Source organism: Apostichopus japonicus, chromosome 13, assembly GCF_037975245.1.
Source record: "Apostichopus japonicus isolate 1M-3 chromosome 13, ASM3797524v1, whole genome shotgun sequence".
Classification (NCBI taxonomy): Eukaryota; Metazoa; Echinodermata; class Holothuroidea; order Aspidochirotida; family Stichopodidae; genus Apostichopus; species Apostichopus japonicus.
Window position 1 is genome coordinate 10,259,272 of NC_092573.1, and position 22,335 is coordinate 10,281,606.

At 36.4% G+C, this 22,335-nt stretch overlaps 1 protein-coding gene across 2 annotated transcripts in view; it reads left to right on the top strand.

Moving 5' to 3' along the window:
• Positions 1–3,579: 3,579 nt before the first annotated feature.
• LOC139978158 (long-chain-fatty-acid--CoA ligase ACSBG2-like) overlaps positions 3,580–22,335 on the top strand; it is a 38,046-nt gene continuing 19,290 nt past the window's right edge. The window contains exons 1-4 of one of the 2 annotated variants that reach the window (XM_071988061.1): positions 3,580–3,745; positions 11,818–11,986; positions 12,941–13,083; positions 21,069–21,310. In XM_071988061.1, coding sequence (XP_071844162.1) covers positions 11,859–11,986; positions 12,941–13,083; positions 21,069–21,310 — 513 coding nt within the window. In that variant the 5' untranslated portion in view covers positions 3,580–3,745; positions 11,818–11,858. Of the gene's footprint in view, positions 3,746–3,817; positions 3,838–11,817; positions 11,987–12,940; positions 13,084–21,068; positions 21,311–22,335 lie in introns of those variants that run through there. The other variant, XM_071988062.1, reaches the window with a different exon arrangement.

Here is a 22,335-nt window from a genome sequence, read left to right on the forward strand (position 1 = left end):
TCGTAATGAATAAAGAGAGAACGAACAGGGCTTACTGAGCGAAACCGCAAGCGCTGAACATGGGACGCCAAATAGAACAAAAGTATACTAGAGAGTACATGCACATTACGTAAATAATCGTTAGCCTAATGGGCACTACCTCACACTCTCCCCTGCTAAAGGAAGTTTGTCCTCAAACGACCAATCTATACGAGATATCTGAAATACGATAAAATGGATTAATATGAAAGAAAACTTTTACAATAAAAATATGCATGCGTATCCGCACTACCAACTAAAAGTATTTGGCAAACTATTGCTAGCAAAACACTGTTTATCTTCAATCAAGGTTGATCTAATAACGTTTGACACGCTCAAGCAAATTTTGGGTTTGCCGACACAAATCTGCTAACTTATTATCATACAAGGTACTATTTGTCACACTGCTAATACTTCTTGGCAGGTGGCTGATGTTAGAGTGAAGCCCTCTGGTGACTCGAGCACTGCGACGTAGTGGTTGGGTGACCTCGCTGTCATCAGACCATGAATCAGAGTCATCACTGGTTGATTGCTTACGTCTCGTTAGGGCACCTTCAAAATGTCGGCGGAAACCGTAATCCTCTTCACTACTAGAGTCACTGGAAGACTTCCTTTCCCGATCACACTGAGCTGGGGCAACGGGTTTGAAGACAGCAAAAGGTACGTCTATCAGCTGTGGACATGTCCGTATTTCCCGCCGGTGTACCGTTCGCTGTCCACCACTACCATCGGCCGGTTCAATGACGTACACAGAACCTTCATTGGGGCGAGAGACGATTTTAAAGACTGTGGAACTCCATTCATCCGCTATCTTGTGCATTCCACGGGGATGGTTCTTCAGGTATACCCTGGTCCCAAGAGTTATTGGATGAGATTTGGCCTTCTTGTCATACTGAGTTTTACGAGCCTCTGCTTCCAAAGACATCTGCTCCCCTGCTTTCTTGAACGCCATCTGTAAATTCTCGGTATGTGACGTCACCCAGTTAGCAATGGGATCCGTGTCGTCTGAGTCAGATGGAGAATCTACACGCCCCAGCAGGTAATCCACTGGAAGGATTGGGTCCCTTCCAAACATCAAGAAGAAAGGAGACAGACTTGTGGAAGTGTGTGGTGTGGAATTATAAGCATACAGGACTTCTGGGAGATGGTCTGACCAACGGCGCTTCTTGTTTGGCGGCAGAGTCTTCGGAAGATCATGCAGAATCCTGTTGAACCGCTCTGCTTGGCCGTTGCCTTCCGGATGGTAGGGTGTTGTTCGGCTCTTGTTGACCCCATACACTTTACATAGGCATTGTATAAGGGACGATTCAAAATTTCGGCCCTGGTCAGAGTGGAGTCTCTTTGGTGGTCCATACAAAAGGAACCAGTTCCGAACTAATACCTTAGCAGTTGTCTCCGCAGTCTGGTTAGATGTAGGTATAGCCTGCGTAAACTTGGAGAAGACATTTGTCATCACAAGTATGTTTTCCTTGCCTCTTGTGTCTTCTCATGCTCGAGACTTTCTGCAAGAGCATCCAGCTGGCGCTGCAGGTCCTTCATCGCTGATTTTGACATTTTATATCCACCGCCCTTTTATGCCGTTTTAGATTTTAAAAATAGTATTGCCTATCCCACTTCTGACACCAAAATGTAATGACAGAGAGTAAGGAAAAACAAACAAAATAAATCAAATAGATTCCGTACTTCTCTGTACGTGGTGGCAACTTTATTGGGGGTTATGTGTTAAGCATGATAAGAGGGCGGTGGATAATATCTACTCCCGGAGAAGAGTAAATTACTCTAACATGTTGACTGATGAACTACATCTCTCAATAAATGACGGTAATGAGAACAAAATAGTAAGATACAATATGGCTGCCGTTGAACGTAAAGCAAGGTGATTTCGTAATGAATAGAATAAAGAGAGAACGAACAGGGCTTACTGAGCGAAACCGCAAGCGCTGAACATGGGACGCCAAATAGAACAAAAGTATACTAGAGAGTACATGCACATTACGTAAATAATCGGTAGCCTAATTGGCACTACCTCACATTTACATTGCTTAATGTATGGTCAGTCAGTATTCACATTATTTCTTGAGCTACCTGATCGTCTAACCAGGAGCTGCGTTAGGGCTCCCTGGTCTAACCATGGAGGTAAAACTGTTTTTACCTCCATGGTCTAACAGACCCCACAGGTTTTATTTTAAGGTGACCAGACGTCCCCGATTTTCGGGGACAGTCCCCGATTACAGTGTGCTGTCCCCGATGAACAAGTGTCCCCGAAAATGTCCCCGATTCGTCAAAATGTTCAGGAATTTTGAAAATATCCCACATTATTAGTAAAATAATTGTAAAAACAAAATTTAGTAAAGTGTACAGTCGCAGAACGGAACTAACCAGTATTTCAGGTGAGCCAGTGAAAAGTGGGATATGCTAGATCGATCTAGCCTAGCACTCTTTCGTAAAGTAAGTAAATTTCATTGATTTAAAAAGTGCTTCTAAGTATCACCATTTTACATCTAAGCACGTTAGGCACTTGAAAATTTTCCAAAGGGGGAGGGGGATACCCCCTCCCCTTAGACCCCTCTTTCATATTAGTCACGCAATAAATGTCCCTGATTCCAGTCAGGCAAATATGGTCACCTTATTTTATTTACACAATTCTGTGCGAAACTGTAACGTTGTAAAAGTGTCTTCCGCATCATTAACGTACGCGGAATGATGAATTACGTCATTGCGAGATGTGACGGCACACCAGACTTCCTATATCTGTTTATCAACAACATTTCCGCTAATCCCTCTCACCTATGATATCAGTCACCAAAATATATCCTTATTATTACATGAAATTTGGCAAGCTGTCAAGTACTAACTGAGAATGCTCTGATTGGTCGCATCTATTGCACACCTTCTATATGCCTTCGAACTGGAATTGTTCGTCTCCAATCCAAATTTTCTAACAATTATGAAGATTCCTGTGTACAGTCGACGTAAACAGAATATTTCTGTTTACTTGAATTTTATTTTACATTTGGGCCTGATTCGATCGATCTGAGAGTAGGCCTACTCTTCGACCGGGAGTCTTCCAGTCATAACTGATTGATGATTGATGTATGGTTGATGTATAGACGGATATACATATAAACACAAGCGTTAGCTCCATCCCCTCTCAACACAAAAATAGGGTTTATGTGAAATATATAATTGTAAATTTTGCATAACGTAGCATTGAATTGTAGTTGTTTTTATATTTGAAATATTTTTGTTAGTTGAATGATTAAAAAAAAGAAAGAATTAAGCTTCAACGTACGATAAATGTTACTAATGATATTACAATTTATCAGATATTTCACGCCTGTATCTAAAAGATAACCTTTTATATAATGGACGTGTCCTATGTAGTACCACTAACTTTCGCTGATTAATTATTCATTACATGGCGCGTATACTTAGCACCGCCCAAACGTACAATGCACAGCCAATAGAAGCTGTGTTATGTACAAGGCAATTCGACCAATGCAATTAACGGTCTACAGATTCATTCATACAACTGTTAAGCGGCATAACTAATTTTAACGTTAAACACGACGTACGACAGTTACAGATAGCAATAGCATTGTCCAAACCTATAATAGTAAACAATCTTCACGCAACGGTATTATTCTAACAAGTAACAAGAATTTGTTATTTATCTGATTCTTACAATAAGCAAGCTGCCGAAATACGGATTCAAGTATAATTTCGGGTAAGCTATTGAAGATTCTTTTCAGTATTTAAGAACTTCGAAGAATAAATACAGAATTTCGAAGACTTGTGTTCTCAGTGTGGTGGAAAATTGTAAGTAATGGAGTTCTGATAAAAACAAAATGTCTTATCATCGAACATGTGCAATAAGCCGGTCTGCGTTTTCAATTTCATGCTAGGAATAGCCTACTAAATATACTAATATTTAATACATTAGGTCTATCAGTATCATACTTCATAGAGAAAGTATTGGCTAGAGGACTAGCCATTACCTTTTAGATATAAACAATGTAATTGTAAGAGCGGTTCTACTTCTAGGCTCAGCATAAGTGGATTTTTGAGTTGACATATATTCTGTGTAGCCAATGTTACTGTTACCAGGAATTTTGATTGTGCATGTTATTGTTAGACAACTGATACTGAAAGTGAAACTCTTAATTTGTTAAGGGAATAAGTACTATAACTGTAAGTGTATGACGGATGTAAGATCGCTTCTGCAGTAGGCTTGGTTAGGAGCCGGACTGATGGGTATATAACCAACTGAGTAGGTTATGACACTGCAATTGCCCAACATAATAAGTGAGAGAAAATGAAGCACCTCCTATTGGTGATGGTTGAGTTAGTGATGAAACACTCATACATGTGTTACTGTTCTGTCACTAATATTGGTCTGTAATTGAAACTGCAAACTTGTGCATTTTGCCAACAAACACTAAATTTAATAGCAGAATGCATGTCAACACAATGAGAACATGAAACTAGGTCACCAGGAAACTATTTTAACACCCTTTCACATGTACTTTTTAAAACTGTCAAGGAAAATTCTTTAATTGACCTGGAAGCTGCTATGCTTAACAGTGCTGCTTACTGTATGTTATTGTAACCCCATTTTGATAGATTTTTTCTCATTCAAAAAATCTGGAAGGAAGTTCTGAAACATCTGGCTGTGTTTAATTTTATATTCATTTGTAATTAGAGCAGGTATGCATTTGGAATTTTGCCACCAGACTGATTCACCAAGTTACTAGTGGAAGTACAGTAACTGAAACACCAGGCCAAGACTTTTAGCCAGCCAGCCTTTGGGTCAAGGAAGTGCTATGCCCTCCCCATATACCACTCCTCTTTGGATAAATTCAATCCACAGGAAGATGAATCCCTCCCACCCCCAACTTCACGACTATTTCAGGATTAAGACCTGGTACTTTGAGTTACATATGAAGCTTTGTTTTCTCACATATTGTATATATCTCAACATGTCATAAGACACATAAATGAAAGCTGCATGACATAAAAAACTTTAGATGTTCAACTATCAATATCTTTTCATTATAAAATACTAAATGAAATTTCATAAAATATCATTTTCAGGTTTGATTATCTTCATTTTGTTTCAACAAAGTTTACAGTAACATTTTTGCCTTTAACACTGCTGTATTTCCATGTTTGGTCACCATTTAAATGTTTAGCAAAACACTCATTGAGTTCATAGAAATTTTAGTGTCAAGGGCACAAGGAAAAGAAAGACCTACTTTAGGTACCGTACCCGAAATTGAATTTCTCACCATTTTGGTTTAACATCTATGTTTATCTTAAACAAACAAAATATTCATTTCATTTCATTTCAATAATTTTTCCATTTTCTCACAATGTTTATATAATAATAGGACTGTGAAGACAATACCATGCAAAGAAAATAATAAGTAGTAAATCAAATAAAAGAAAAATAATGGAAATTACGGAGAGAAAATGGTGGAAGGGCTTGGAAGCCGTCGCTTGTACAAGAAGCCCACCAAGAATAAAGATAACAAGTATAAAGTATATGGGCATGATAATAAAGCCCCTTACAAAGAAGACCTATACCCCCCCCACCCCTAAATTAAACAAAAAAAGGCATTTTGATAATGTGGGAAATACTTAAAGTCAGAGACAAATGTAGATCTAAAGATGTTGATACTTGGATAAAAGATGATTTTTCAACTTGAATGAAAATGAATTAAGGTACTTAATATTTCTTAATGTATGACTTAGGCTATTCCAGAAATTAACACCATAACAGACGATGGAACGTTTAAAGACATCGGTATTTATGGGCAATGAAAATAAATTTCCAGAGGATCTGGTGTGGTAGTTATGTATATTATAATTGAAATTAAAGTAATTATTAAAATTGACTGGTAATTTATTATTAATAGACTTAAAAATAAAAACTGCACAATGGTATCTATGTAAATCAAAAATATCTAGTAAGTTCAGTGAGCTGAATAGTAGTGGGGTATGTGCTAAGAAATCAGACTGTGTAATAACACGGACAGCCTTCTTTTGTAATAAAAGCAATTGCTTTAGGTAGGTAGAATATGCATTACCCCAAACAATATTACAATAATTAAGATGAGGTAGTATGAGAGTATTATACAAGTTCTTGAGAATATACATTGGAACAAAGTCTTTGATTTTATAAAGGACTCCAACAGTTTTTGAGATGGTAGTTTTAATCTTGGAGATGTGGGAAGACCACTTTAGAGCAGGATCAATAAATAAACCTACGAATTTTATAACCTCAACATGCTTTAACTGTGAGTTGCCAATACATATATCTATGTTCTTGATTTTTTTGTGGTTTGGGTGAAAAATCACTGCATAAATGATAAAATGCACATTAGCTAGTTAAGTTTGAAGGCAGTTGTGTCCTTGAAACCCCAAACTTACAAGCGATATGTACTATACAACTGTTATACATGAATCATTTTACCTAATCATTGTACTCTAAAACATTGATACTCACTAGTCACATTGACAACATTTGGTAATTGAGGGGAAGTTTGAAAAAAACAAACATGACAAACCGCTTCACACTAACCGAGGATAATCTCTCATTCTGTGTCAAATCACCTTGGATTTAATAAGTACTGTAATTTAAGTGGAATATTGTAATTTCCATCAAACGGATATCCGCCATACGGGCTACTGTGGGATTCAACCCAGCAAAAAGTACAAGCTGTCATATGGAAGGAGTTAAACCATCTGAACTATTTCTGTACACGCCTGAAAGTGACTTTCACTTACGGCGGCATAGGCACGATCATTTACTCACAGACATTTAGGAGTCATATCCTGACAAGAATGGTGGTTGACAGTTTCGTTTGCTATCACTATGCGAGAGGAGGACGACTTATTAAATATAAAATATTCATAATATTCTGTTTTTACTTTCAGGTAATATTGTTTACATATATAATTTAGCCAATTAGGCCAAACATCCTTGCACAACTTCTGCAACTTTTCTTTACTGCTAATTGGGCCAATTATTTTACTTTGTTGTTACTTAATTAAGTCTTCTGTTAGATGATGAGATTTATAAAAGTTATAGCATATTTGAACATTGGTTTTTTGTTGTTGTAAATGCTAAAGCAGCTTTTTATTAATGTTTCCAAACGTACTCAGTATTACTGCAAACAAGATTAGATATAAACAGAAACAATCAGAAACATCATCCTACATTTTTAAATATACAATTTCTTTTTTAATTCATTACTTGAAAGAAAACTTACCAATACTGTACTTCAGTACTCCCTAAACAACTACGAAATTTGCATTTTCAGTTACATGTGTGTATACTTCTGTATCACAGCTCAGCATAAATAGACCTCCTACTGTAGCCAGTGAGGCGAGGGAGCCCAGCTCCCATTGGGTTTGGCCACTGCTGTCAAGTTACACTTCTGCAGTAATAAGGAAAAACTAATTAAGATTTGTTTTCCTGCTAATTTGCATTCATACTGCACTGGTGCACTCCCAGTTAGTGTGAGAACAGCATTTAGTACTATGTACAGTATGTTTTGAGTATCTCTAGCTATGAAATCTAATCCTACAACTGGGTATTGGGATCAACAAGAACCGGCTCACAGAATTGGAAATTAAGTGTTGTTTGTTGGTGGCCATTAATTATGTACCAATAAGCTAGAAGTTTGGATTTTAGTCTAGGTAACGATGATATTCATCCCAGATTTACCATACATATACTGTATGACACATACGGTCGGAGTCGGGTACAGACCTAACAGTGTGTTGTTTTGAATGAGTCGTGCAACTTCCTGCCCATCACAAGATTAATTTCAAGTGATTTTGCTTAGATCATGAATGGCTCTTTAAGTACTATTTTTTTATTATCTACAGTGAGTACATGTGTGAGATGTATTTAAGGCATTACTACAGTACTGTAGCTATCGTACAGGGTATTAGCAAGATTTGATACAGGTATATATCAAGCTGAAGGGATATTTTTAGCTCTAGTGAACTATTGCTAAATCTGCTAGACTTGCTAGTTGAACATTTGAAGAAAATACAATTGGACCTTCCCTATGGTATGTTGTAGATGTGTGGGACACAAATTAAACTATCTAGATCAGAATTAATCACCAAGCCTGACCAAGGTCTGCCAAGACCAAAATGGGGACCAACAACGATGTAACTTGAAAGACCAATTGAATCTTGTAATGCTACTACCTCAGAGTGAGTTTACTCAAGTGGACATTTTATTTAATTGTCTATACTTCATCCTCTTCAACATTTAAAAATAATCTGGCAGGTCAGAATTCATCAGAAAATTTCTTTTTGAAAGCTTTTAACAGACATCTGTTGAAATGTGAGGGTATGGTAACCAAGTTTTACTTCAACTTGACCTCTACAGTGGTTGTGCTGACGAGGGTTTTTGTCCCAATTTATGCGGGATATTTTAATAATATAGTAATTGTACACATGTGTTGAATTATTCGTCCATGGAAAATATACATTTCAAGTACAAACACCATCCTTGTATCAAATGTACTGTACATTTAAATAGCAAAAATATTTTCAAAGTCAGTTTAAGAAAACACCTAAAGTTGTCGACATTTCCTCTGGTACACCTCAAAATGACCTTATTACTTTGTTGTCCAAACCTGACTTAATCCTTTCTTATCCTATAACTTTAACCCTCTCCTGTGATTTTAATCTGCCCCAACTGTTGTCTCTCATCAAACAAATTCTCTGTCCTGTGGACTTTGAGTAGTGGCCATGATCATACATGCTAGGAGTTTGGTTTTGGAGTTTGGTTTTTATTACGTGTTCTTAGGGTTGGCAATCACTGAAAGCTATACATAATGTTACATAACTATGTCAAACTCCTACATGCATGGATGCAATGCTGAAAGTACCAGTTTTAATTCATGTAGATTTTCCTGCTGGTGGGATGATGCGGTGATAGCTTTCATAGTTTACTTTGTCAAATTTGATCAACGAAATCCTTGCCCTAGCCTTGGAATTATTTCAGCCCGAAGTACCGAAGGTATTAAAGCAAGGCTTCCCTTCTAAGATATGAAAAACACAGCTGTATTGCTATTTAGTGTTTAGGATTCTGGTGGGTTAAAATATGTATATTAACTTTTTTATATTTTGGGATTATGAACAAACCTTGACAAAATAGTGTTGAAAATTGTGGTCACCCTGAACATGTACAGTTTTATATTGTGGCTAAAGATCAATTAAATCCTTGCCCTAGCCTTGGAATTATATCAGCCTGACGTACCGAAAATATTAAAGCAAGGCTTCCGTTCTAAGATATAAAAAACACAGCTGTATTGCTATTTAGTGTTCAGGTTGCTGGTAGGTTCAAATATGTATATTAACTTTTTTATATTTTGGGATTATCAACAAAATTTGAAAAAGTGTTGAAAATTGTGGTCACACTGAACATCTACACTTTTATGTTATGGATAAAGACGTTCCATTAGTTTTAATACTATAGTTTGTTTCAGTGTACATGATATAAACCACATTGGGCTGAGTTTACCTGAAGGATCATGGCCTAAAGTTAGCATCTGATCAGGGAGCTGCTACTCTAACTCCCTGATCTGATGGTGTCTATAAATGTATACATAAAAACTTCAAAAATGACTGAAACCTGTGTACCACACAAAGTGTTAAATTATGTTTTGAACAAAAGTGATATTTAAGAAATAAAAAGCTGATGATAGGTTTTAAGTATATATACAAATTGTTAATACTGTGAAACAATTTATTCGTACCAGTGAATTCAGGAATATATGTCTTTTGCCATGACAACTACTGAGCCATCCAGCCCTTTTAATTAGTCATACTTAGGCTCAGAATCCAAAGTACTGTACTGTAACTAGTAATTACCTGTATATATAGTACATTACGCTTGAGACACAGTACCTGCATTTTATATGATTTCACCCTGTATTAACTTACAGAACATGAGAAGGGATTTCAAGAGAGATTTCGCTTTAAAGGTCTACGGACATCTATGCACAACATTGTCCTAATCATTATAAATGGCAATAAAAATCATGGAAATTGCTGCAACTCTCATCAAAATCTATCAAAGATTGACCATTTTACAAGTCTTTTCTTTAAAATTCTAGTTTAATTTATGAATAAACATGAGCTAATTATGCCCATGGATTGATGATGTAAAGGGAATGCCTGCCTAATTGTCTGTTATGTTATTCCTTTGTTTTTACAACCTATGTTTCAAGGACACTCAACACAGATTTGTGACCAAAGGAGATTTTTGGAAATATTTTATTGTCTTAACTTTAAAAACATGACCATATCAAATTATATCAAATGATATATGTGGGCTTGTATTTAGGGATTAAATTTAAGGCCTATTGTAAGAAATATTGATGAGTGCAACACTCCACATCATAGTCTGCTCATATTTCATGAGTTTCCCAGATTTATCAAACCTTCAAATGTGTATATCTTGGAAACGAAAAGAGCTTCAAAGTTCAAAAAACTTCAACAGATTTTGACTGAGATTATCGCACACAAAAAAGGTTCTGAATATGGGGCAAATTGGCTATGTGTCCGTAGTACTTTAACTTGGCCAAAAAAAAACAGGAGGAAGAAGAAAAAAGTGTGGAACTGTGCATGTAAACAAAATACATTGCACATCAGTAATGGAAACCACAACTACAGTACAGAGTTCATGAAAAGGTTTCCAAAATGCTGAGCATTGTTATTTTGATTCCAGTCAGTCTGAATTCTATTTTGTTTTTGTAATCAATACTTTATGTTCTTTGCATGCACATGATACAGAGAAGCAGGTGCTGTGACGTAGTTTAAAATCCTTCCAAGAGTGATTGGAATACCATTGGGAGACTAAGAATAGACACCTCATGAATATTAAGTAGATATTATGCATGCATATTCAGACAACGGTGGGACTTTACCCATACAATCCAGACAGAATTAATGCCCTAGACTTGCAGTGTTGATGTATATATCTACTGTATACATGCCTTCAAGAGATGTGATTCTGTTAACGTGTTTCTCATCTAATGAAGAAAGCTGTGGAATATATACTGTATGTGCTGCATATATATACATGTGGGTGATGTATGGGTGATATTTAAGAGAAAACCGATCGTTTGTGCGAGTGGCACGGTGTCATGGGAATGATTATTAAAAATGAATAGAGTACAGGTTGGTTAAGAAGCAAGTCGATAATTTAGAGCCGAGAGTATATATACAGTAGCGGGAAACAGGGAGCAGGGGTTTGCAGACGAAATTGAGATGAGGAATAGATATTGACTGTTCCCAGTACATGTACGTACAGTAAGTAGTTGAAACTTAGGACACCAGAATGGACAATTAGTATCAAATTCTTAAAAACAGATTAGATAGAATGAGTGTTTTCTTTTTCTGAATGTTTCCGGCACATAGATGTGTGTACAGTTTATTGTGCAGTTAATGTCGAATGCCTCATATTGCTTTACTATAGAACTGAATGTGTCAGTGTAAAGAATATGGATGGTTCAAAGATATATATATCTATCCAAGTATTTGTTTGTTTAGGCCAATAGATGGGAAAGGGGGGGGGGGGGGATTGGAGGAAATGTTGACATTCAGTAATGTATAAATTTTTCATGTGACAAATGTGCAGCTAAATTTGCATATTATTCAAAGGCTGTTTGCTGCAGAAGAAACATACAGTACTGTACTGTACTTGTGGTAATGGAAGGTGCAAAGATGTAAACCAGAACAAAGTTAGATTCTTTACTTCATCTACAGGATTGATCTTGAAAGTTACCTCAAGTAACCTGTGACCGTCCATGGCTGACTCGGCAGTCAAAGTGCCCAATGGCGAGAAGCCGTACGACCCAGAAGACACTGTTGACCTTTCAACTCTTACAGTCGATATTTCCTTACCGGTTGATGCAGTCCACTCTCCACAAAAGGGGTAGGTATACCACATTAACTGTTTGTGATCAATGTAACATAAACCGTACACCATGATGAAAAAATAATAATTTACTCTCAAAAGAGTACTGGTAAGGGTGAATGCTGGCCAGATATGTTACCAGTTTGTAACAGTCTGTGCATACAGTACTAGGTACTTAAGACATGTTCAGTATATTGTAGAGTGGTGACAGACCAATTTCATTGGCTGTAAGTAGTTTATTTCAAGGGGCTTTGAGTTCTTTTGTAATTCATGAGGGGTCGGATACAAACTGACAACAATTAATGTGTCATTATATTGAAAAGGATGAAATGTTGGTCCGTTCTTCTACATCAGTGTCAACAATTGTCGTGTTCTATATAGGCTGCAACAGTTACAATAAATGTAAAGAAAAAGACTACATAAGCAGACACAAAAGAAGTAAAATAGCCACAATTATTGCACGTTACTGTAGGAAACATGACAGGTCAATGCCAGAGTTATTAAAGACTAAATATTCAAAATTTGTTATAATCTATTAATATTTACTTGCCAAATTTGCAGGACATGTAGTTAATAATCATTTTAACAGTTTAACAGTGATCTTGGATACAGGTTTGAGTTTGCTGGAGGGAGGGGAGGGGCAGAGGTCAGTGCAGGTGTTTAAATTATTGAGCGGGCCCTAGGTCTCTCCCCCCCCCCCCCCCATCTGCATGGTGTTGCAAGGAATAATTTAGTGCTCAAACTTTTTGTAGCAGTTTTTAATGATCTGAACATTGTCTCTTATAATAAAATACTATAGTTCCTGTTTACAAAACTGCTATGTATATGTATACATCTTTACACTTGTGTAGCAATGGGTCCATTTTGCATAACATTTATGCGATACGATACTGGATAAATAATTCCCTGTGTTTGGAGCCCTGTGTATACGTCAAGATTCTAATCAATATTTATCATGTGTTTGGCTTTCAGAGATGGACTGAGTGCATCGGTCAGCTCGTCGGGTAGCCCGTCTCCTGGTACTCCAGTCATCACAGTACATGACAGCTATCCCCAGACCAATGGTATCAACCATCAGATACCCACACTTAGTGTCAAGGAAAGCCAAAAGAGTGGTGAGTTGCTTAATACTATTTGTGATTGAAGCTTGACAGTTTATATACAGTATGTTCCAGATTGTTTGAACATTGACAAACTCACTGTTATCCATCTTGCTAATATTCTGTAATTATCTCTTGAATATGCTACTCTAGGGGAAGACAATTTACTTAGTACCATCATGTAACCACCATAAAATCATTACATATAATAATAATTATAATAAATGCAAATTTATATAGCGCCAATATCCAGAGGAAAACCAATGCTCAGTGGCGCTAGTGCTCAGGGAAGGCAGTCAAAAATAGATCAGTTTTGAGTCTGTTTTTGAAAATGTTAACGTTGGGTGCCGACTTGATGTGCAGTGGAAGTGAGTTCCAAAGAGTAGGAGTGGCATTAGAAAACGATCGTTGACCAAATGACTTGAGCTTCCACTTTGGTATATATTATGTAATGCACTGTTTGGAGACCATTATACAAAGCACAGAGAGCTGTTTACTAGTAACTTAATCAGGACGATATTCGATGTAAGTCGTGACAAAGTGAAATACAGATAATGGTCATAAAAAAATGATCAGCCAAGTTATCGTCCTCGAGTTGAAAGTGTCCTTCTTGAGATATCGGATCATCAGAGTAGATTGAGTAGGGGGAGCCCTAGGGGTGAAAGGTTTTGTTGGGAAAGCATTTGACGTCAAGGGAAATTGTCAAATTAAACGTCCCAATACAGGGGAGTATTACACATTCCAGAGCACTGCTGGTATTAACTCTCTTGAAGTATGCAGTACTATGCATGACCTACACTTGTCTTTCAGTTATTAATAGCAGTCATTGAAAAAATATGAACGAGGGGTCTCGCGGAGCAATTAACCCATTTTTCACAACGATGATGGCGTAATTATACATCACCCAAGCATACAGTTTGTGCTGTCGCTATGGCTAGACTTTGTTTAGTAGGACTTAAATCACATTATGCCAGATAAAAAATGTTTTATTTAAAAGGGGTTTTGTTTTGTTTATATAGATCTTGTATTTGATGTCCACATATGCAGTCGAGTTTACTGAGCACATACACGGTACAACTGTATTTTGGTGTTATATATTCTAGTTAGTACTCATTTTGTTCAGATAAGTAACTTAGTAACAGACCATTTGTTAACCAAAAAGTTGGCTATCTTAAAAATATATGACCTTACATCTGAAAACAAATGTGCAGTCTCTAACCTTGCAAAATACACTGGTTATGAAATGAAGGGGCCTGGGGGGGGGGGTGGTGGTATAGAGGTCTTAATTTCTCCAGCTATAAATCTGTTTTCTTGTTGAAGTACTGTACAATACCATTTGAAAACTGTTTTTCGATGCTAATATCTTTTGAGAGAGTTTAAAAGGAAACTGCAGCTTCATGGCATACAGTATCATGAAGTTATAATGGAGATACTTGTAGGCTTATAGTGTACTGTACCTGTTGGTGAAACTCCATTGAAATGAATATTAATCAAAGAGGAATTCCATGTTGTATCACACATAATAATAATATCCTGTAGTCGGTTTGGAGGTTACTGTGTTTGTTTTATATTTTATTAAATATATTTTGTGATGTAAATGAAAGTTAGTGTACAACAGAGTTCTGCATTTCTCAGAGCATGGCATATACAGTATAGTACTGAAGATCTTGTTACTCTATATCACCAGCATAGGTTTTTAAGCTTTCGTGACTCAAAGACATTTGCCTCTCAATTTCCTTGTTAGTCGATTTCCTTCCTTTATAAATAATCTTTGCTATTTTTAGAACTCTCTTGTCATTTGTAGTACAGTACTAAGTATCTTTATGGCAGTCCATAAAGTTATAAACTATGTGTGTCACTATAAATTAATTATAAAATTGGTTATAAGTTATAAAATATTTGTCACAACATGTGTCATGTGACTCCTATGGAGAAGGGTCTCCATCTTCACAGTTCCTGGCAAGTAGCTAGATTATGATTCACTTTTCTTTATGTCGCAATCTATAAATTTGTGATTAACTGTGCTCCTGGCTCACTAGGTCCCCTCATAACAACTGCACCCTGAATCTACTGTTTCTTTTAGTCTAACACCTGTAATATGGTAAGGTTTCAACACTGCAGTTCACCTGTGACCCGTCATATTTGCAGAAATGAAACAACGTTGCATATATACAAGTAGGTTGTCCTTTCTAGTTAGGAAAGAGTGTTCAACAACATTAACACTTGACAGAAAATGTCTTTCCAGGACAGATTTGTCCTTTTATTTTCCATAGATACCTCGAGGTGAGAGAATATTTGAGAAAGTGTATGTACTTTACTTTAAATAGAAATAATTTAGCATGCTAAGGCCTAATTTTTAAGAAAGTGAAACAACAATGGAAATGATGACAGTACATACTTCCATGCTAATTCATTTTTTACTTGGAACATGGCAGCTCATGCAAATATATGTGAGATTTCAAAACTGAAGTGGTTTTGGGTAAATAAACATAAAAGTGAACTCAAGTTCTTACATTATTTATGGGACAGTGCAGAAAAGATTATGCAAACGAGTAAAGATCACGATGATTGTTTACAATTAATTGTGAGGGCTTTGTTCTGTATGTTCGTTACTTCCGTGCCAAACGACAAGGTCAAGTAATCAGGGATCTCGGGTCACTCCATCCCCTGAGCTCCCAGATTTAATTCTTGATCACCCTAACTGTGGGTTCATCCCGAAAGGGTGATCACTATTGCGGGGTCTGGTCCTGGTGTCCACACTATGATCGTGACCGCCTTTGCGATCTCAAATGAGATCAAGGCTATTAGTTCTCAAACAATTCGTATTATGAATGCAAGAAAGATTTATTATTTATGCAGCCATGTTGCAAGCATTAAAGTAGGAAAGTCAAACAAACTACTTCCTTATAGAGATAAATCTTTATTATTTTGGCTGTACAGTGTTAATAATTCACTGGCAATAGAGGTAATGATGTATGTATGGTTCTTGGCTACTAGCCATGATGGATGTTTAAAATCAATAGATTGTTCACTATGTACAGCAACCTCCCAGTGCTTAACCACCATACTGTATGTTGATCATTCAGGATGGATTTTATACATTTTAGGATGCACGGTTAACGTAGGAGTAAAGTTGCCATTATGATCATTCTCGTAAAGTAACCTGTAGATTAAACTATATAAAGTTTGCATGACCTGTCAAGTGTAGTGAAAGTCTATTAATAATCAGCAAGTTACTTTTTGAAATTCTCAATTTTAAGTTTTTAATCATATAGTTAATTAGAGCCTTAAAGAAGCTTTCCAAAGATTTAGGACACATGTATACTAAAGCTTGGAGACCTTATCATGTCCTTTATAGAACATTATAACTACTAGCACCCAAAGGTTTCTTTTGCTTGTTTCTTTTGTTATGGGGGAACATTACACACCTTAATTTGCAGTTGAATTACACTATTTTAAATGATATAATGAAAGGTAAGTTGGATGTTGCAGGTATATTTTTTGTCAGAGTATTTGTCATCTTTCTAGTGGTTTAATAAATGATAGTATTTATTAATATCTGAGGGACATCTGAAAAATGGGTATAAAATTATTCATTACACTTCCGGTTTAACTTTTACTACCTATTATATCTCCTACTCTGATGATACTTTTCTAAGAAAGTTGTGACTTACCATGACTCAAGTTAATATGTAATCATATGCTCAGAGAAAAGTACTTACTAGCTGCTGTATATTGTGTTATTACTGTATCTGTTTACTTGTGCTACAATCGCAATAATTTGGCGACGAGGTCAGTAATAATGGTATTAATACTAATAGAAAAGTGTAAAGTCAAGTAGGTAAATGCATGTAGATTCAGAAAAGTTAACATCCTCATCGATAATTCATTGTGTTTGTAGCACAAGTAATCGAGGCAGTAGAAACACAGTATAATTAACTATTGTTTTATCCATTGTCAGGTAAATAATTAAAGAACTTTCTGCCGCCAAAACTTGTTTACTCTATACTGTTAATCTGAAACAAACTGGCAGAAGTATACCATGTTTGTGTGTATGAACTATCAATAGCTACATAGACATTTAGATGTATGTGTTTTACCCCCCTAGCCTTATTTGAAAGACTGATTTGTCAAATTAATCCTCTCAGCAGTTGTTTAACCTCAACATTAACCCATTGTCACAGAATCACTCATATGTTTTGTGTGTGTATCTTTCGTCAAGGTTTATACAACAGGTTTCAACTAAAAAAAAACTAGGTTAGAAACCATTAGAATTAAACTCTCGTATCTTAAGTATTTTACCTCCCATATCTACAGTATTTTACTAGATCTAGGCACTTGTTCACACTAGTGTTGGGTACAATAGGTCACAGAAATTAAAGGCTATTGAACAATGTGAACAACACACTCACACACTGTGAGAGGGCATGGTGTGATTCCCAGATCAGATTCTGCCAAATTGTGGTCTGATCATGATGTCATGATGTCATGATGAGGTGATATCAGCTGAGCTCTTGAAATGATGATTGAGGAAGAGAAAAGATCTACAGTAACTATTGTATTTTTAGGTATATATACTATGTGCACTTGTTGAGCTACAGTGTCAGAATATAGAACCTCATGAAATTCCTTGGATGGGATGAATACATTCATGTACATGTGTACAAAAGGAAATTATACAAATGAGTTCTGTAAGAATTTAAATCAGCAAATCATGGCCCCACAGGAATAAATTGGAGTATATTCAGATACTTTTAGTTTTCAGTACAAAACTCGTCGGCTAAAATTTCCCAGTGAATGACACATTCATGATTAATATAAGACAACTTCCCATGAGAACCTGTTTTGTGGTTTTTTCAATAAAAGTCCCATGTTTTTGCACCGATAGCTTCCCATTGTATAATGCAGTCGCTTATGGGAAATGAGGAACTTGTACTACTAAGTAGAGAAAGTACTACTGTAATTCAACCCTACAGTACTGGAAGTACTTCAATGTATATATATTGACCTTTGAAGTACTGTAGCCTACCCATAAAATTTCCTTTTTGAACTCTTTAAAAGCTTACAGAGAAACCAGGAGAACAGAGCCAACAAAATGGTGGTATCCGAAGGACAATGGTTGTTGTGGTCTCCAACTTTGTCTCTTCTTAATACCGAAGTTGTAACCTGCTGTTGTCATATACCCATATGGTCATCGCATGACCCTATATAGTTGTAGTTAATTCCATAATCACTTTTATATAGATCTATACTCAATTTCTTTGAGCAAATTTGCAGCTTAAAAATTTGGTCTGCACTTGTTTACTTAGGAAGACCACAACTCTCATTTTATAGGACCTATAAATACAGCCTGCGCAACCTTACTCAAGTATGAGAATTTAGTTTGCTGACTATAAAGGTAGGCTTACGAAGCATAATTTACAGTACGAACCCACTTTTGTGAAAAAAGATGGAATGAAACTACTATTGGGGATGAATGGCATATGAGGGGAGGGGGACATATCAAGGAACAGATGATTTACTTTTATGACTCTCTCTTATTACCTGTCTCCAGTCTACATCTGCACACAAATCTACCTAGCCTACATATCAGGGAAGGGATGGTATGAAGGGAGGGGATAGGGGTTTTAAGAAGAAGGATCCACATGCTGCTTAATATATACTGTGCATAGTACTGCAATAACAATAATAGACTTCACTCATCTCTTTCCTGTACGTCTCCAGTCTATACAACTTTCCTCTTCTATTACCGACTAACTTGGTGATGTTTCAACACTGCGCCCACATCCCTGCATGGCTCCACCACTATTTCTTCCTTCCAAATTTCCGTAATACAGAAGTGGTACATGTCACACCATCAGTAGATAGAATTGGTGCCAAGGTATTATTGCATTCGGTGATCAACAACTTTATTAAGTATATTACTATGATATCATTTGATTAATTTCAACTTTACTTTGACTGAGTAAAGAGCACATGTGTTCCATCTCACATGATTTTCATATGTACACTATATGTGCTTCTATGGAATCACGTACCAGCAAAACGGAAGCAAGTGGCAGCATATCATGATCTGTGCACAGATGGAAAACAATACTGTCCTAACACTACAGTATATTGCTGATGTTTATCTCATGTCAAGAAGTTAATAATCACAGGCAATCTACATCATAAGTATCAAATTCTGAAGGTTTTCCACTCCATTGTTTGTATGGAATTGTTTATTTCGAATGCATTAAAACATGATGACTTTGCCAACTTTGCCAAAGTCAGGTGATAGTTACTGTATTTCGAAGATCTGATCTTTTGACTTTAATTTCTAAGAACCCTTTTGGGGAGTATGAAAGTATGAGGGAAATGAATGAGCCCAAAATAGCTTTTTTTTTTTTTTAAATAAACCCCATTTGAAGCAAACTAGTTTTGATGCCAAGAATATCTATAAACCATGTGTTGCAGAACTGGTGATCTGTTCAGAGGTGAGAGGTCATTTCCAGGGTAATAAACATGTGCTAGATCAAGAAAACAATACATAGTTTGGGAACAATACAACAATAGCATATATTGTTAGATATTACCTTTAAATCATGTGATAACTATGGGAGATTTGTGGCTTTGGTTTCACCTTTAGTATATATATCCCCCTTGGCACAGGTACAGAAGATTACATTTCAAAATATGTTTAACCTGCTGAAGGATGTCATTCATGGTTTCTCAAATAAATTTGGTAAAGTTTCCAAAAATCTCCAAGTTAAATTCCAGATATTACAACCAAGTGGAGGGTAAAATTTCGGGCAGGACTTTTTTTGTAACTGAGGCACAACTGTGTTTGGACAATAGTGAAAGTTATAATTATTACTTGGGGGATACCTCCAAAAGACTGGCACCAAATTACCAATTTATTTTTATTTGATGCTTTATTCCCTGATGAAGCAAGGAGAGAGGAGATGGTAGGGGAGAGGATAGGTTGGAAAGGTGGTGAAGGGAAAAGGGTTGGTGGAGGAAAAAGGGTTAAGGAGGGATAATTGTTTCCTGATTAAGACTTTTGAGGCATTATTCCCTGATACCCTTTGAAGTACACATGGGAAACGGGAGATTGAAACAGGGAAGGGGTAGGTTGGAATAGTGGAGGGGGAGCTGGAAGGGCCTACTGTAATAAAAACAGATATATGTTGATGGTACCTGGTGAGGTTGTGAGGGATGAGCGGTAGATTTTATATTCAGGACCTTTGGGTCTTTATATACACTGTATAGATACTCCCTGCAAATTCTTTATTAATAAAAAGTACATAAACTGTCCAGTTTACACGGATATTGAAGTACTTTAATGTTCTAGTACTCGGGCTTATTGTTTTATTGTTACTTTCTGTAATAATTTTAACAGAGAAATTATTGCTTTCATCTTTAAAACAATACAAAAAGCTCTACACTTGAGATGCTATGCATGCATATGTCAACTCTTAGCAGGTTTACAAATGAATTGATGAATGCATGGATTTTTGTTCCTCGCTTACCTGTCTCCTCACAACCTTAGCACCCGTTCTACCGTGCCTATATTGTCCATGGTAACATTTTAACACTGTGCACCCTCCATGTCCCCCCTTCTCATTCTACCATCTTAAGTGCCTACACACGTTTTTTGAGTGGAATTTTTTCCTTCGGATTTAGTCCTATTGGTAGCAGAAGTTTCGGGAGTTCATTTCTTCTATCGAACTCTGGAATGCCTTGTCTCATGGTGGGATCTATAGCCAAATGTCATGGATAAAAGAAGGAGGTTTATATGGAATTGTAGTTATATAGAATTTTATTAAAACAGGATGAGTTTTCTTTGACTTAATAATATTTTGCAGGGCTTGGCTGTCCAATCTCCATCTTGTGTCTTTTTGGGGGAGGGGGATGGGGAGATTGGTAGGTCTGTAAATTTTGTTTCATTTGTTTCAATTATTATCTGTCTCTTTGATCAATGATATGTTAGTCAAAAAGTTGTATCTTTGTTTTTTCAGATCTGCTGGCTCCTGCGAGTAAAATTTTGACTGTCGATGCAGAGGGATCCGTACAACTGCGGTCGTCGAGCAGAGAGGATTGCGAGTACCAACCGCAGACTGTACACAGCTTCTTAAAGAAAGTCATGGAAAAGTACCCCAACAAAGATGCATTAAGTATCAAACGGAACGGTGTTTGGATCAATTGGACCTACTCCGAATATTACCAGCAATGTCGCATAGTGGCCAAGGCTTTCCTCAAGGTATTATTAATTTAGGCTTTATAAGAATCTTTCAGAGTAGGTTCATGAAACAACTTATATTTATTTATTAAATGTTAGCATTTTTTTTTTTGGCAGGAAAGGTGTTTTTATAATGGTTTTATTCTTTCTTTTAAAGTAAAATCAAAATAAAATAAAACTGTTAGCAAACTTGCTTATCCACTAAAGTGCCTGTGTGAGAGAATGTGTAAAAGTGAGTGGGTCTGAAGAAGATCCTGCTAGGTTTGAACATCAGATCCTCTAACTTTTAAAACTTGATAAGCAAACGGTGAGTGGCTAAATGCATTGAATGAGCATATACAGTATATGCTGTACAAGACAAGAAATAAATTCTATCAGTTCTGGTAGTATATCAAAATCAAATTTCAAGCTTTGATGTGAACTATTCTCTTAACATTATAGCTTTATCAAATCAAAATGGCTGGAGTACCTACAGTGGTCTAGCACATGGACCATAATAATATCAGTTCCTCTGAAGGAAACAAAGCCAAAACAACAGAAATCAATGGAAATTAGGAATGGTCCAATACAGCTTGCTTGTCATATGATGGTAATGGATTTTTATGATGGTAATGGATAAACAAAGGGTAAAGGAAAGTGTTTAATGTGCCAACATATGGACCTGTACAGAGGAACGGATATCATGATCGAATGTGCAAAAGAGGAGCATTCATGAAGTGAATCATTTGAAAAAGTGAAACAGTTGAAAAGTGAAATGAATATGTAGTAGAATATTAATATCATGATTGTGGAAACATTCTATAGGTCGAGAAAGAATTTAGTATTTAAATTAGAATACTTGTTCATTTGACCTTTCACCTCATAGTCAAACAAACAAAACAGGAGTGTGCACGTCCTGTTTGTGTTGATCCCAACCTGTCCAGTAAATTTAAAGTGCTAGGTATTTGTTTTTGTTTTTTGTGCCTCAAAATGGCCTCAACCAGCTGATGATCAGTAGTCTTCACATGACAAGAATTACAAATAGCCTAGACTGTAACATTCAAATC